Genomic DNA, 14,142 nt, shown 5'->3' with positions numbered 1-14,142 from the left:
TTCGTATCTGTAAAAATCCGATTATTATTCGCATTATTTTGATGACGCGATGTGATATCGCACTTGCTATGTTGCATAAATGTAGAGTAGTATTTGTACATGTGCACTGTGTTCTGGCGTTTGTTCTCGCGCGCGCGGTTTCCGAGTTGAGTGAATAACCCTGTATGTACCTGTACCGCTGTATGCTGTTGTACATCTACGTACATATATACGCGAATGACTGACGGTGCAGTTTGTCAAAGTTTATAGTGATAGTGAATAAACATTATAAAACATTATCAAGTAGCACACGTTTATAAGAAATAAAGACGTTGAAAAAAACTAAAGGAACATGCCTCAATACACGGGTACGTACGTAGTGAAACTTCAAAACTTTCGCACGCCTAACCTATCATTTTTTACACAACTCTTTATCGCATGTTTTTTGGCAAACAACATTTGAAATGTTTTCTTTCAGTTAAAGTTAAATGGGGGAAGGCACTTTATCCCGATGTAGAAGTCAATACGGACGAAGAACCCATGCTGTTTAAAGCGCAACTGTTTGCCCTCACTGGAGTACAACCAGAAAGACAGAAAGTCATGTTAAAAGGATTGACATTAAAAGATGACGATTGGGGTAACATCAAATTGAAAGATGTAAGAGCGCAATATGATCCGTTTGCATTAATATTTTTACCAATAATAGTATAATTCATAAATAACAAAAATCAGAAGGCTGGAATATTATTGGTTCAATTTTATAAGTTTTTACACTGTTGTAGGGTATTACTGTGTTAATGATGGGGTCCAGAGTAGAAGATGTACCTATGGAACCCATAGAAAAGCCAGTGTTTGTAGAAGACATGAATGAGTCTGAATTAGCATCAGTTTTAGGATTACCTGCTGGTTTAAAGAATTTAGGAAATACATGTTATCTTAATGCAACTATACAGTGCCTGAAAACTGTCCCTGAACTGCGAGATGCTTTAAAAAATTATTCAGGAGGACTTACACCCACCAAGAGCTATGCACATAATATAACGGCAGCATTGAAAAATTTGTATGAACGAATGGATAAAGGATCATTTTACACACCTTTTTTTCTTGTTGAACTAATGCATTTAAGGTTTCCAAGATTTGCTGAAAAATCTGATCATGGAGAATTTCAGCAACAGGATGCCAACGAATGTTGGACAGAACTTATTAAAATGTTGCAACAACAATTACCAGCAAAGGTTGTTATAAGAGAAATCATTTTGATAATACTCAAATAACATTGAGATAAAAGGATAGTTAAATTAGAAAATAATTTAAAAATATATTTCTATTTTCTTCATGAAAATATTACTTCTTATTATGAACAAAATGGTTACAGGAAAATCCCGGACCTGCAGAAGATGAGGCACAAAGTTCCAAACCCAGATCATTGATTGAACAATATTTCGGAGGAACATTTGATACAGAATTAAAATGCGTAGAATCCGAAGATGAGCCACCTACTAAAGGAAAGGAGGAATTTTTACAATTAAGTTGTTTCATTTCAACTGAAGTCAAGTACATGCACTCAGGACTTAGGAATAAAATGCAAGAACAAATTACAAAAATGTCCCCAACGCTAGGTAGAGATGCTGTATATACAAAAACGGTAAAAGAATTTTGTACAATGTAAAAAGAACATTTTATATATGCAACAATTTTTCGTATTTAATTAGTATGATGTTTTTTTTTAGTCAAAAATTAGTAGACTGCCAGCATATTTAACTATCCAATTTGTACGTTTTTATTATAAAGAGAAGGAAGCAATAAATGCAAAAATTCTCAAGGATGTTAAATTTCCTCTTGAATTCGATGCCTTTGAATTATGCAGTAGTGAACTTCAAAATAAGCTTAATCCTATGCGTAAGAAGATAAAAGAGCATGAAGACAATTTACTGGAAGAATCGCGTAAAGCGAAAGATAAAAAGGACACAGAAATTGAAAAAAAGCCGACGAAGCCAGAATCATTCTGGTTTCCAAATGGTAAGGTCTTTATATTTATATTGTGCATATCTTATACATAAATATTGCTTTATTATAATTACAGATTTAGGATCAAATAACAGTGGCATCTATGTGCTACAAGCAGTTTTAACACACGGTGGACGGTCAAGTAGTAGCGGTCATTACATAGCTTGGATTCGTCAATCGGCAGATAGTTGGTTCAAATGCGACGATGAGAACGTTAGCGCTGTGACGAATGAAGAGATATTAAAACTTAGTGGTGGAGGTGACTGGCATTGTGCATACGTCCTTCTTTACGGTCCAAAAATCTTAGAAGTACCTGACGCAGATAGCAGTGAGGATACAGCCGCTAAGTAATTCTTGTGTAACGAGAAAACTGAAATGACTGTAATAAGATTTCCTTCCTGTATGTATCAGAGGAATGCATTTAAAAGTTTCGAAAATTCCCAGCGCTATTGTACCTCTATACCAGGCCACATCTTTCCGTTTTCAACTTAGTTCCAGGTACAGGCTTATTGAAAACATCACCGACGTCCAAAGAATTCTATCGTTTCTTTGTCACCTTCTTGTTGTCCTTCTTGGAAGGAAATTTTAAAGGGCGCATTTCTTTTCGCGAAAATACAAAAGATTACGGGTATATTGTCGACTCGCTGTTATTGAGGAATTCTAACCACAACGTAACGGAGAATTGTTTTGCATCATACCTAATTAATTAGTATTTTTCAATTTGCCAAAATATTGTATGATATACATTACATATTGTTTAAATACATAATACTGCATGCTATATTACTTTTTATGCCTCCTCTCTTCCTCCTTTTATCCCTTCCTTTACCTTATAAGATAAGCGGATAAGCGAGGAAGTCCGATAATGTATCAAATGAGATTTTATACACGTATACTAAAATGCAAAACCACGATACGCGGTATACTCTACGTATATACATATGCAGGGACACTTGTAAGGTAGATAATTTGAAGAGTTTGTGCAGTACAATCGTAGACATTGTCCGCTGCAGTCGTAGTGTTACAGTGACAGTGACTATGTAATTTTTACTAAAAAATAAATGAAGTACGACACGTACTACAATTTTATAATCATACGAATGTTTCAAGTCAATTGTCCATGAAAATGAATTCAAAGTCGTCTCTCAGCAAAGTGATACGAAATTTATTCCATAAACTTTTAAGGTAATATAATCTATCGATAACATAACAAAGTACTCCATGTATTTCACGATGTTGTGCCACTGTAGCTACAGCTGCACGAAAAATCTAACGGGTTTCAAAATTGTATCAATTTTTAAACATAATACTCAAATATCTATTATATATTTAAAACAGGTTTAATAGCAATATAGGAAATCTTTGAATTAAATTTTGATAAGCTATACTCGTATACATATACATATGCAACATACATATACATATGTCGATCTTTCTCGAAACTACATTCTAGGAAAACTGTATACAATAAAGGATGAAAAGATAAGGTCGCGGAACTTTGATTTACTATACAAAATCCTTTCAATATTTTTTCTGCTTTTTTTTGCTTATAAGTAGTAGTATATGTATTTTTTTTCGTGATAACTTATTAATTGTGCCAAGAACTTTTCGATTGAAATTTTCAACGTATACGAACGTAATGGATGGCAGTTCCAATTGTCGATGTGATAACTGTTAAGTAATTATTCCAACAGTTACAACCAGAAAAATGAATATTTTTATGGTATCGATATGTTGTTTGCCATATCCGACGAGATTATCCTACTTGATCCTACTGCCTAGTGTCCGTAGTATACATAGTGCCTGCAGATTACGGAATGTACATATCTAAAGCCGACTTGACTTGGGGATGGTAAAGGTTCGGCCGTGTTCGTGTTCATAGCCGAACTCGTCCGAAAGCTGCATTCCGCTGACTACCTTCACCATGGGTGTTTTCACCTCTCCGTCGGTTTCTCGTGAAAAGTCTGTTAGTCTTTCGCGTTCGTTTCTAAAGACGAATAAAGCGATCGTGGAGATGTCTTGAAACATTGTGCAGAATACGTTCGTCTTGTAATTGTACGTTTCAATGGTGAATCATTAGTGTGTTCCTCGTATCGCAATCTACTGTGTGGCACATGTGAGAATCTGAATTTTGACGGATTCGATTTAATGCAATGGCGACATCGTCGCCACTTTCAATTATGTTGTCCACATTATGTGCGGCCGCTGCTCGCTATTGTGCTTCGAAAGACTCGTGTTACGATACGTCGTCAGTGTGAAACTGCCTATTGACCATTGGAAAGAGGGAAAAAAAATGATCTTCCGGTGTAAGAGAATTTATATCGCTCGAGAATATTGTAACGCACCGGTCCGTAAAACGAGTTTAAATCGAGCGGGCAATATTACCTATATAAAAGTGCCTTTCGAATGGATCATTTTTTAGTGTTCTCACCAAATTTTTACGCGACGTGCTCGTTCGGTTCGTTATGATTCGATCGATAGTCATTACCCTTTTATCGTGCGCATAAGAAAGTACTAATCCGAGTTGTTGGCTCCGGATTCATATCTGTATTTTATCTCGTGTCTATTTCACGTAACATTCCACCTATAACACTTGTGCAACCGAAACTGTTTTACGCTTTTTGAATTACTTCAGGGAAGACGCACCCACGCTGTTCGCTTGGGTCTCGATAGAAAAATAGGGTATGCTCGCATGTATCTACGTACGCATAAATGAATCTTGCAGAAATGATTCAAACACGTCATTCCAGCGGAAGTGTTTAAATTAACATCTATATCAATTCAAGCGATTTGTCATTTACCTTAACAATGTATGAATTATCATAGAGGTACAGACCAGATTGGAACTGTATGTAATTTAATATACATACCCACGGTCTCGATTTCCTCGCGAAATATGTTTCAAATAAATACAGTTTATTCTTAACTGTTGCATTTACTATTGTTATTACGATTGTAGAAGTTGATTATTTCGATAAAAATTCATTGGTAAACGGGAAACGAGAGGCTGATCAGTATGTTGATACATACTAGATTTTTGTCGAGTATCATTGTAAATGGTTCTAATAGGTAATGAAATATTGCTACATAGTGATCGAACTAACACGGTATTCCTAACCTGACATTACAAAAAGGGCCATATTATGACGTCAAACTGGGATCAGCGCGAACTCGTCGAAAATGCGTACACCGATCGAGCATACCTCTGTTTTTATGAGATACACCGATATGCGATGGAAAGTAATACTGTTGCAAGAAAGCGACCATCCCGATAAATACTCGCGTTTATTCTACGTGCAGTTTCGGTCGAACCTCTAATTAATTTCAAGTGTTTGACATTTATTATACCAGATGCCCACGGAAGAGTTGCAAGTTTCTTAGGAAGAAGAGAAGACGTTACGAAGCTGCGAGAAGAGAAATAAGAATTTTATGAATAATCACCGCATTTTAAAAAGACATTTCCACGATTAATAATATCGATCCTTGATTGAGAACGTTTTAGAAGCCAAAGGGCATTTCGAGTGTTCATTGCACAGTCACGCTGCGCCTAATACAAACGGACTTGCAGGAGTGCGCGAACAATGTAGAACTGTATCAAAAATATCGAGACATGTGCGTTTCGAAAATCTTGCATTGTTGCTATTGTATCCCTATATCCACGCAACAGGATCAAACGTGAGAACACGTTGGAGAAACGTTCGAGAAATAAGAATCTCTAGATTTCATGACACACGGTGACAGATAATTTTTACAGTGGAGTTTGAAGCAAGATTTAAAAAATCATGGGTAATTGTTTCAGCAGCCCAACTGATACTGAAAAAGAGAAGCCTGATAGAATAGGCAATCCTAACATAGAGGCAGTTGCGTCTCAAGCTAGTCCAGTGCCAACACCACCTCCAGATCCTATTAGGCCTATGCCACAAATTCCAGACGCGGATGTGCCAACTGCAAAAATTTTTGTTGCTTTGTACGATTATGATGCACGTACTGATGAAGATTTAAGCTTTAGAAAAGGTGAACATCTAGAGATTCTAAATGATACTCAAGGAGACTGGTGGTTAGCTAGGAGTAAAAGGACACGACAGGAAGGCTATATTCCTAGCAATTATGTTGCAAAATTAAAGTCAATTGAAGCAGAACCGTAAGACCCTTAAACAACTATTCATTTTCCCCTTGAAATACTTATTTTGAATATGGAATGTTGTACACTTTACAGAATTAAAACAAATATAATATTTTACAGAAATATTATTATCTTATACAATATAATATTTCACAAAAATATTATATGATTGTTGCAGTCAATGAAAGCAATAATACAGGATTGATACAGTGAAGTGGTTGCATTAAACATGAAAGTCACATATGAGTTTACAGTTATATATTCAAATCATAAATGTCCCATGCCACTTTATAGGCTGTGTACCATCAGAGTATTATTACTAATGAAATTTCATTATTAAACACCTCCAACAAACTGTTCTCCTTTGGAGTGTTCTCCTTAGCAAACATTTTCTTTGTTACATTTTCACCTAATGAATTTTCTCTCTATGCAGTCAGGTAGTCAATGTGACCTTGCTTTCACTAACAGTGGCTGCATTAAATCTTAAGTTTTATTAACTCAGGTTGAGCACCTCTGGCTATCAATCAGTATAGATAAGCAATGCTTCCTTTTACTTCTTCCTGTATAACTGTAAATAAAAGTTTGTAATTTCTTGTTTTTAGTACCTAGAAACAATGAATTACTTCTGAGTGTGCAATATATTTCAATATTATTTAAATTACGAAATTTGTATAAAGAAAAACATATTCCTATGTAATCCAAACCACTATAATTAGATTTCGGTTTGTTCATTTATATTATTATTTTTTAGATGGTACTTTAGAAAGATCAAACGAATTGAGGCTGAGAAAAAGTTACTGCTACCTGAGAATGATCATGGTGCATTTTTAATTAGAGATTCTGAAAGTCGACACAATGATTATTCTCTTTCAGGTAAATTAGCCCATTTCAAAATATGATTCTTGAATGTATAAATTCCATTTTTTTAATGAATGTAAAAGTTGGCTAATATTTCTGAGAGTTTATTGACCTTACTTTAATATATTCCTAGTACGCGATGGTGACACTGTTAAACATTATCGCATTAGACAATTGGATGAAGGTGGTTTCTTCATTGCCAGGAGAACTACATTCAGAAACCTTCAGGATCTTGTTGAACATTACAGTAAAGATGCTGATGGACTTTGTGTAAATCTCTGCAAACCATGTGTACAGGTAAGACAGACTTTCTAATTGAATCAACATTTTTAATGATCCTATATCATATAAATGGAGTTTAGACAGCTTGCTGCATGTATGAAAATGGTTTTTAATAATATATCACTATTATACTAAGAAATATGATGTACTGCTTAATTATTATTCAATATTTTACTGAATATAATTACATTGTTCAACACATAAATATTTTGGATAGTAAATGTATCTATAAATCTTTATTTCTGCCGTGTGTTGTTTACAAAAATATTAATTTTCATAAAATAATTTTTAATTTCAAAAGTTAATTGGATATCATTTTATTTTTTAATATTGATAGCTTTGTTTTAAAACTATCTATGAAGTGAAGAAGGGAGTTCAGACAAGGAGTTCATTAATATTTGTTGAACAGTGTTGTCAAGGGGTTTCTTTATTTTTTTTGATAAAATTATATTAATTTATTTAGACTTTTTATTCTAATATATAATAGTCTTGCAGAAATCCCTTGATGTTGAATGTAAGCTGAATATAATAAGATGCTAAAAGTGAAAGTAAGAACATGAGTGCATGATACTATTGATTTTTATATTGTACACAAGCATACAATATGATTAATTTTGTACATAAAATAAATGAGATAATATAAATATTTCTACCTAACTCTTAAGTTACACTTAAACATGTATGTATACGTGCAGTTATGTATATATTACGTATACATATGTGTGTATTACATACTTATAGCACTGTCTAAACTCCAGTTGGACTTTGCTCAAGAGAAATCACAGTCTAACTAGTATAATAATGATCGATATAGTGTTGAAAAAGTTATGTAAAAAATATTTGAGAGCAATTTGTATTGGACAAAGTCATAGTTTAGGTATATACAATTAACTCTTTAGTTACTGGATACAATATTATTATGTATAAGGAAGAATAATAATAACTCATTCAATTTTTAATTGGCTTTGAAAGGACCAAAATCATAAGCAGTCTATTTGTTACTGCAATTTATTTTTTTAAAATATTAAGGTGTGAAAGCAGCTTTTAGTTTGATAAATAATCTTGCAAAGTTTGATCTCTGAATAGACTTTGTTTGTTTCTCTGTTATTGCTTACCCTACCTCCCGCTGGATTTTCTTGGTAAATTGAATGTCCCAATATGACATAACATGTTAATTTTCATTTCAACGTAAACGCTTATCCATTATGTCTTTGACCTGTATATTCAGCACAAGCCCGTCCTTTATGGATACATGTTTCAAAGACATTAGATCTTCATTTTTCATTTAGAATAATTCACTTGTTTTATAATCTTATTCTTGCTGAACTTTATAGCTACTTCTTAGAAGGAATGAGATTGAAAGCACACATCTAAGGATGAACAGAATCTATGTACATGTTGCTGTATTACGCGTCTTCGACGTAAATTAATCAAAATTAGTTACAACAGTGGGCAGTGACGTATACATTTTTAATGTGGAATATAATGGACAATGTACTGTCATTTGTGTGCTTAAAATCTGTTTGATATATAGGATGTTTCAAACACATATTCACAACTTTCATGTCAAATCATCTACAATGTCTTTCATTAAAGAATGCACCAAGGAACAAAGATCCAAAATGAAAAGGAAAAATGCTGTTATATTATATTACATTATATATAGTAAATAATATATTTTGTACAGATACATGAAACATCCTTTATACAAAATCTAAATTCATAGATCGGTTTTTAAATGTGCGTGTTTTAGAATTCTTTTTTGTGTCTGTACACTCATTGAAGAATTTTAAAACAGGATTTCTTCTCATCCAATGAACTTTATATATTTTCTGAAAGATTTTTATCAAGCCATTGCACAAAAAATTTCATAATACAAATAAGGAAGCATTTTTTGTCTGTCAAATTCTATTTCCTAATGCTCCCAATGACTGAGGTTTTTCTTAAATTTTTACAAATTTTTACCTTACCCTGTTTCATATACTCTTTCTACTTTTCTAAAATATTGTGACTTTAAGGCATTGAGAGCATTTTATGTTGCCAAGGTAGTGACGTACGGTGCTATATTCTTCTGAATAATATATATACAACACAGTGGAAGCAATCGTTAGTATACGAATTTATGTCTTGTATTGCATATAAGTGTTCAATTAATAAGTTCCTGGAATTATATGTAATGACTTTACATTCTTGTCTATGAAAACATAAGTATTAGCGACTTTCTAAAAGTATTGTTATACATGAAAATAAAGCTCCATTTACCACACAATTCCGAAACTACACTCCATACATGTTAGTTATCACATGTTACTAAAACTTCTTTCTTTACAAAAACCATGTGAATGTCAGAAGGCATGAAATTAAATAATTCAACACTCGCTTTTGATCACTTGCATCCTGCCATATAGTCACTGGTTCTGTTTAGTTTTTTTTTTATTGTATAATCACTAGACTAGATATTTTAATTTTGCAAATTGTCTACTCGCTGTTTCTTAATTTTATAACGAGTGCCTCACGAACTTAACAAGCAGTTATGCAGCTAATCAACATCCTTTAAGGGGCTTCTTCTTAGGTTTGTATTAATAAAAATTGAAGCGTTTGCTCAAACTTTTTCAAGGACCATTAGAAATTTGGTTAACACACACTTAACTTTTACATCTTGTTCATTAGTGTGCAAATTGTAAACAAGCATTCGTTATATAGTAATACCATTTCATTAAGAAGATTTTCGTATTCAGCAACCATTGACTGGCCTGTACTTGATTTTGTTGATAGGTTGAGAAACCTGTTACTGAGGGTCTGAGCCATCGTACACGGGATCAATGGGAGATTGATCGCTCGTCTCTGAAATTCGTGAGGAAATTGGGACAAGGCCAATTCGGAGAAGTATGGGAAGGATCGTGGAACAATACTACTGCGGTAGCAATAAAAACGCTCAAGCCTGGAACTATGGATCCTAAAGACTTTTTAGCGGAAGCACAAATCATGAAGAAACTTCGACATGCAAAACTAATTCAGCTCTATGCTGTGTGTACTTTGGAAGAACCTATTTATATTATTACTGAATTGATGAGGAATGGCAGTTTATTAGAATTTTTGCAAGGTAACATTCAATGATACTACGGTTACATATCAAAGGTATACATTCATGCAGAATACAATTATGTACTATAAATTTTTCTACATTTAGGAAAAGGCAAAACATTAAATTTGCAACGACTGATCGATATGGCTGCGCAAATTGCAGCGGGTATGGCATATCTCGAATCACAGAATTATATTCACAGAGATTTGGCTGCCCGTAACGTTTTGGTAGCAGAATTGAATGTTGTGAAGATTGCGGACTTTGGTTTAGCTAGGTTGATCAAAGAAGACGAGTATGAAGCTCGTGTCGGAGCTCGCTTTCCTATTAAATGGACTGCACCCGAAGCAGCAAATTATAGTAAATTCAGTATTAAGTCGGATGTGTGGTCGTTCGGTATCCTTCTTACTGAATTGGTTACCTACGGTAGAATACCATACCCGGGTAAATAAGTTTCTATTTTATTGTAATATATGATATTTTTCTGAACGTTGCGAAAATTAAAATAATTGATAATATGCTCTGCAGGTATGACAAATGCTGAAGTACTTCATCAGGTAGAACATGGTTACAGGATGCCATGTCCGCCTGGTTGTCCAACTGCATTATATGATATTATGTTAGAATGTTGGAATAAAGACCCAATGAAGAGGCCAACTTTCGAAACGCTCCAATGGAAGCTCGAAGATTTCTTTACCATGGAAGGTTCTGAGTACAAGGAAGCATCAGCGTACTGAGGCATTAAACTGAAATACTGTCTTTTGTTATAGTGTGCTTCGTCACGATACTGACAAGACATGATAGGTATTCTATATATGTACATGCAACGAGAAGAATGCAGATTATTACAATTAACAATTTATTCGGGACACGGATGTTTGTGATATTTCAGAGTACAGTTTATATTAAACGGTGATCGTCTTTTAATGAAAGATGACGACGTTTATTTTTTTAGCGATTACACGGATTGCTTTCGTTACGTGTCTGGTGGCTGCCATGAAATATTAGAGCAAGTTTGTCAATTCACGAATAATTATACGCGAATTAAGATCAGTACTTGTTTGACTTTCAAAAAGTTAGGGACAACATTTTAATTTATTTTAGAATACACTTCTGAACGTGTAAATGCCGGATATTAATATAATAGTCTCTTTAGGCAATATTTGTGGAAGTTAACATTTTTAAAGTAGAAATTCGTTGCCTATATAAACCTTGACGAGATAATGCAATTGTCAAAAGTATTACATACATTTGATATACGTACAATACCTTCAATACACAGCCTTTTTGAAACAATGTCTATATTCCTGAAGGTTCACTAAAATTTGAATTATAAATCTATGGTAAGACGTATAGCTATACCTCTTCATTTATCATTTCTTCTGCGGCCTCACGCCCTTTTCTACTATTTGAAACTAGTTTACTGATTTTTAAGACTTAAAAACGCCAACAACTATATTAACTACAAATTTAATGTTTGAACTTGACAAGCAATTTAATTTGTTGCAATATAACGTGTCCAAGACAAATCTTTTTATTCACCGAATATGTTAATTCTGAGACAAGTTTCGGACAAATACATGATAAATAGAAGCAATGCATCTAATCGAAAAGTTCATAATTGTTCATAGTAAAAGTAGTAAATGTGTAAGATAACGTAAGAAAGTAACGAGGGTATTAATGTTAATGTTGCTAGAAGCATGTACACTGAGAATGCCTCGATTTATAATTTCATCGTATGTAATATGTTTTAACTTTAGCAGTACAGAATTAGTACTGTTATTGATTTTGCTCTAGACCATGTCCTCTTATTGAATCAACTTTTTATTTTCGAATTCTTAAATTCTCATTTTTATGTATTTGTCTATTAGAATTATCGCTATCATTAACTTATTAGTTCAATAATTCTTGTGTTTTATTAATATTCTATATTTTAAAGAATATTATTTTACAGCTGAACAATAAAAATTATACAATAATTTCCTTTATTTACATATGCTTTTAGAATAAACATGTTATACATGCTTTACCTTACTTGCATTTTTTATAGTGATTTGTACAATGTGTTTAATATTTATTTACATATATTCTACTGCAAACATTTTCATTCTTATATTCTTATACTTATACTATGTATTCCATTATATGTAAAAAAGCGAAGTATAACTCATTTATGAAAGACATACAAAATTCGTAAAAAAGTACGTATTTAGAATTTGGTGTTGTTTGTTTTGCTTTTTATACAAGTGCATATGCTTCATTGACATAAAAAAATGTCTTGTTGGAGACCACGAGAAATTGAAAATGTTATAACGATGTGAAGATCATCATTTAAACATCTGTACTGCCGAAAACATACGCAGAGCGAATTGTGTTTTTACAGCGGTTAGAAACGGGTGATTTAAATGCATTGTTTCATTGGAAGTTCTTCGGTTTATTACCTGTGTTATGTCATCATAACTTGGAAAAAAAGTAAGGTACCGTGACATATACGTAAGAATTAAACGAAGAACAGTATTTTTGTTCAGATCGAGTATTCGTGGATTCTTGATTATTCTTTTTGTGGTCATCTGATAATCGAAAGTATTTTGTTATGTTATATTATTTTGGAAAATCATACTATATCTAGCAAATAATAATAAAACGAATGTTAGAAACGATTTCAGAAATCATTTACGTAGGGTATGTGAAGCGATTTTGTACAAAAATAAATTTTTATATAAGCATATATATTTATATTCTGTACAGTTTTATTTGGACATAACTAAACTCTCTTTTATATATGTATAGGTTTCATCGATGCATATGATGTTTACGCGATTTTTATACGACGGGCTCAATAATTTGTTTATTGACAATTTTTCTTCTTAATTGAACGAAATAGGATGCAGAGGACATAATGATGCATACGTATTGACTAGGCGAAATATCATGATCCTCTGTGCAAGAAGATTGTTGAACGATAAAAAAAAGGAAAAAAATTGTAATGTCAATGAATTAGTATTGTCATTGAAATTGTTCGTAAATAAGCGCTCCATGTAACAATTATTATATACAACTTTATAATTTTATATGTATGCATACATATACACAATATGCATAAATATTAGATATTGTGTAATTACCTATACATACATATACATACGCATAAACATGTATATATGAATATGTATACGTTTATATGTATACATGTACATATATCGTATATTCAGAGATATTACAGAAAGTAATTTTAACTTTCTTCTTTGTAATTTTTTACATTCCTCGCCGTTCTTCTTCCTTACTTCCTAATCTATCGTGTACTGTGTACCGTCTTCTACAAATTGAATTATATTTTTTAACTATTTACTATGGACTGAATTTCACAGAACTCGTTTGTTTTAATTATATTCTTTTCTTTTATTTTCGATGCTCATTAACAATTATGTGCCGCATTTAATGTTTGTTGTAAATATCTATCTTACGAAATATATTCAACGTATGTGTAAAATCTGAATGATATATTTTGCTTTAATAAACTGTTAGAATCATAAACTGTAACCCTGATATAACATGAAATTATTCCCTTGTTGTTACACGGTGTAAATAAACAACTTTTTGTAGTAGTCTGTCCTATTTTTTATTAACGTGAGAAAGGTATGCGAATTTCGTCGGCATTATTTGCGAGCGACCCATTATGTATACGCGCAACAATCGGAATGTCATCGATGACTTTTATTCAAATTCACTGTAAACAGACACCAAACTTGGCGGTCTTAAAAGGAACCAATGAGAGTTTGGTCACGTGAACAATCGCAACGCCATTGGTCGT

General features: G+C 32.8%; 2 protein-coding genes across 9 annotated transcripts; both read left to right on the top strand.

Moving 5' to 3' along the window:
- The first annotated feature begins 152 nt into the window (after window positions 1-152).
- Usp14 (ubiquitin specific protease 14) lies at window positions 153-2,767 on the top strand. 2 transcript variants are annotated; one of them, XM_078184669.1, is made up of 7 exons: window positions 153-347; window positions 458-636; window positions 762-1,214; window positions 1,355-1,624; window positions 1,710-1,998; window positions 2,063-2,386; window positions 2,479-2,767. In XM_078184669.1, exons 1-6 carry the CDS (start codon window positions 332-334, stop codon window positions 2,335-2,337), a joined length of 1,482 nt encoding a protein of 493 aa, XP_078040795.1. In that variant the 5' UTR covers window positions 153-331; the 3' UTR covers window positions 2,338-2,386; window positions 2,479-2,767. The 2 variants fall into 2 exon arrangements, with proteins under 2 accessions (XP_078040795.1, XP_078040794.1); XM_078184668.1 differs by having other exon boundaries at window positions 2,063-2,767.
- Window positions 2,768-3,034: 267 nt separating this feature from the next.
- On the top strand, window positions 3,035-13,936 carry Src42a (Tyrosine-protein kinase Src42A). Of its 7 annotated transcripts, none has more exons than XM_078184664.1 (7): window positions 3,035-3,171; window positions 5,338-6,127; window positions 6,861-6,982; window positions 7,101-7,264; window positions 10,025-10,352; window positions 10,440-10,775; window positions 10,860-13,936. In XM_078184664.1, the coding sequence occupies exons 2-7, from the start codon at window positions 5,769-5,771 to the stop codon at window positions 11,066-11,068; spliced, it is 1,518 nt and encodes a 505-aa protein (XP_078040790.1). In that variant the 5' UTR covers window positions 3,035-3,171; window positions 5,338-5,768; the 3' UTR covers window positions 11,069-13,936. The 7 variants fall into 7 exon arrangements, with proteins under 7 accessions (XP_078040790.1, XP_078040788.1, XP_078040789.1 ...); XM_078184662.1 differs by having other exon boundaries at window positions 3,076-3,171; window positions 5,789-6,127; XM_078184663.1 differs by having other exon boundaries at window positions 3,087-3,171; window positions 5,786-6,127; window positions 10,031-10,352.
- Window positions 13,937-14,142: the final 206 nt, after the last annotated feature.

Source organism: Augochlora pura, chromosome 7 (genome assembly GCF_028453695.1).
Source record: "Augochlora pura isolate Apur16 chromosome 7, APUR_v2.2.1, whole genome shotgun sequence".
Classification (NCBI taxonomy): domain Eukaryota; kingdom Metazoa; phylum Arthropoda; class Insecta; order Hymenoptera; family Halictidae; genus Augochlora; species Augochlora pura.
This window is presented reverse-complemented; position numbering and strand designations above follow the sequence as displayed.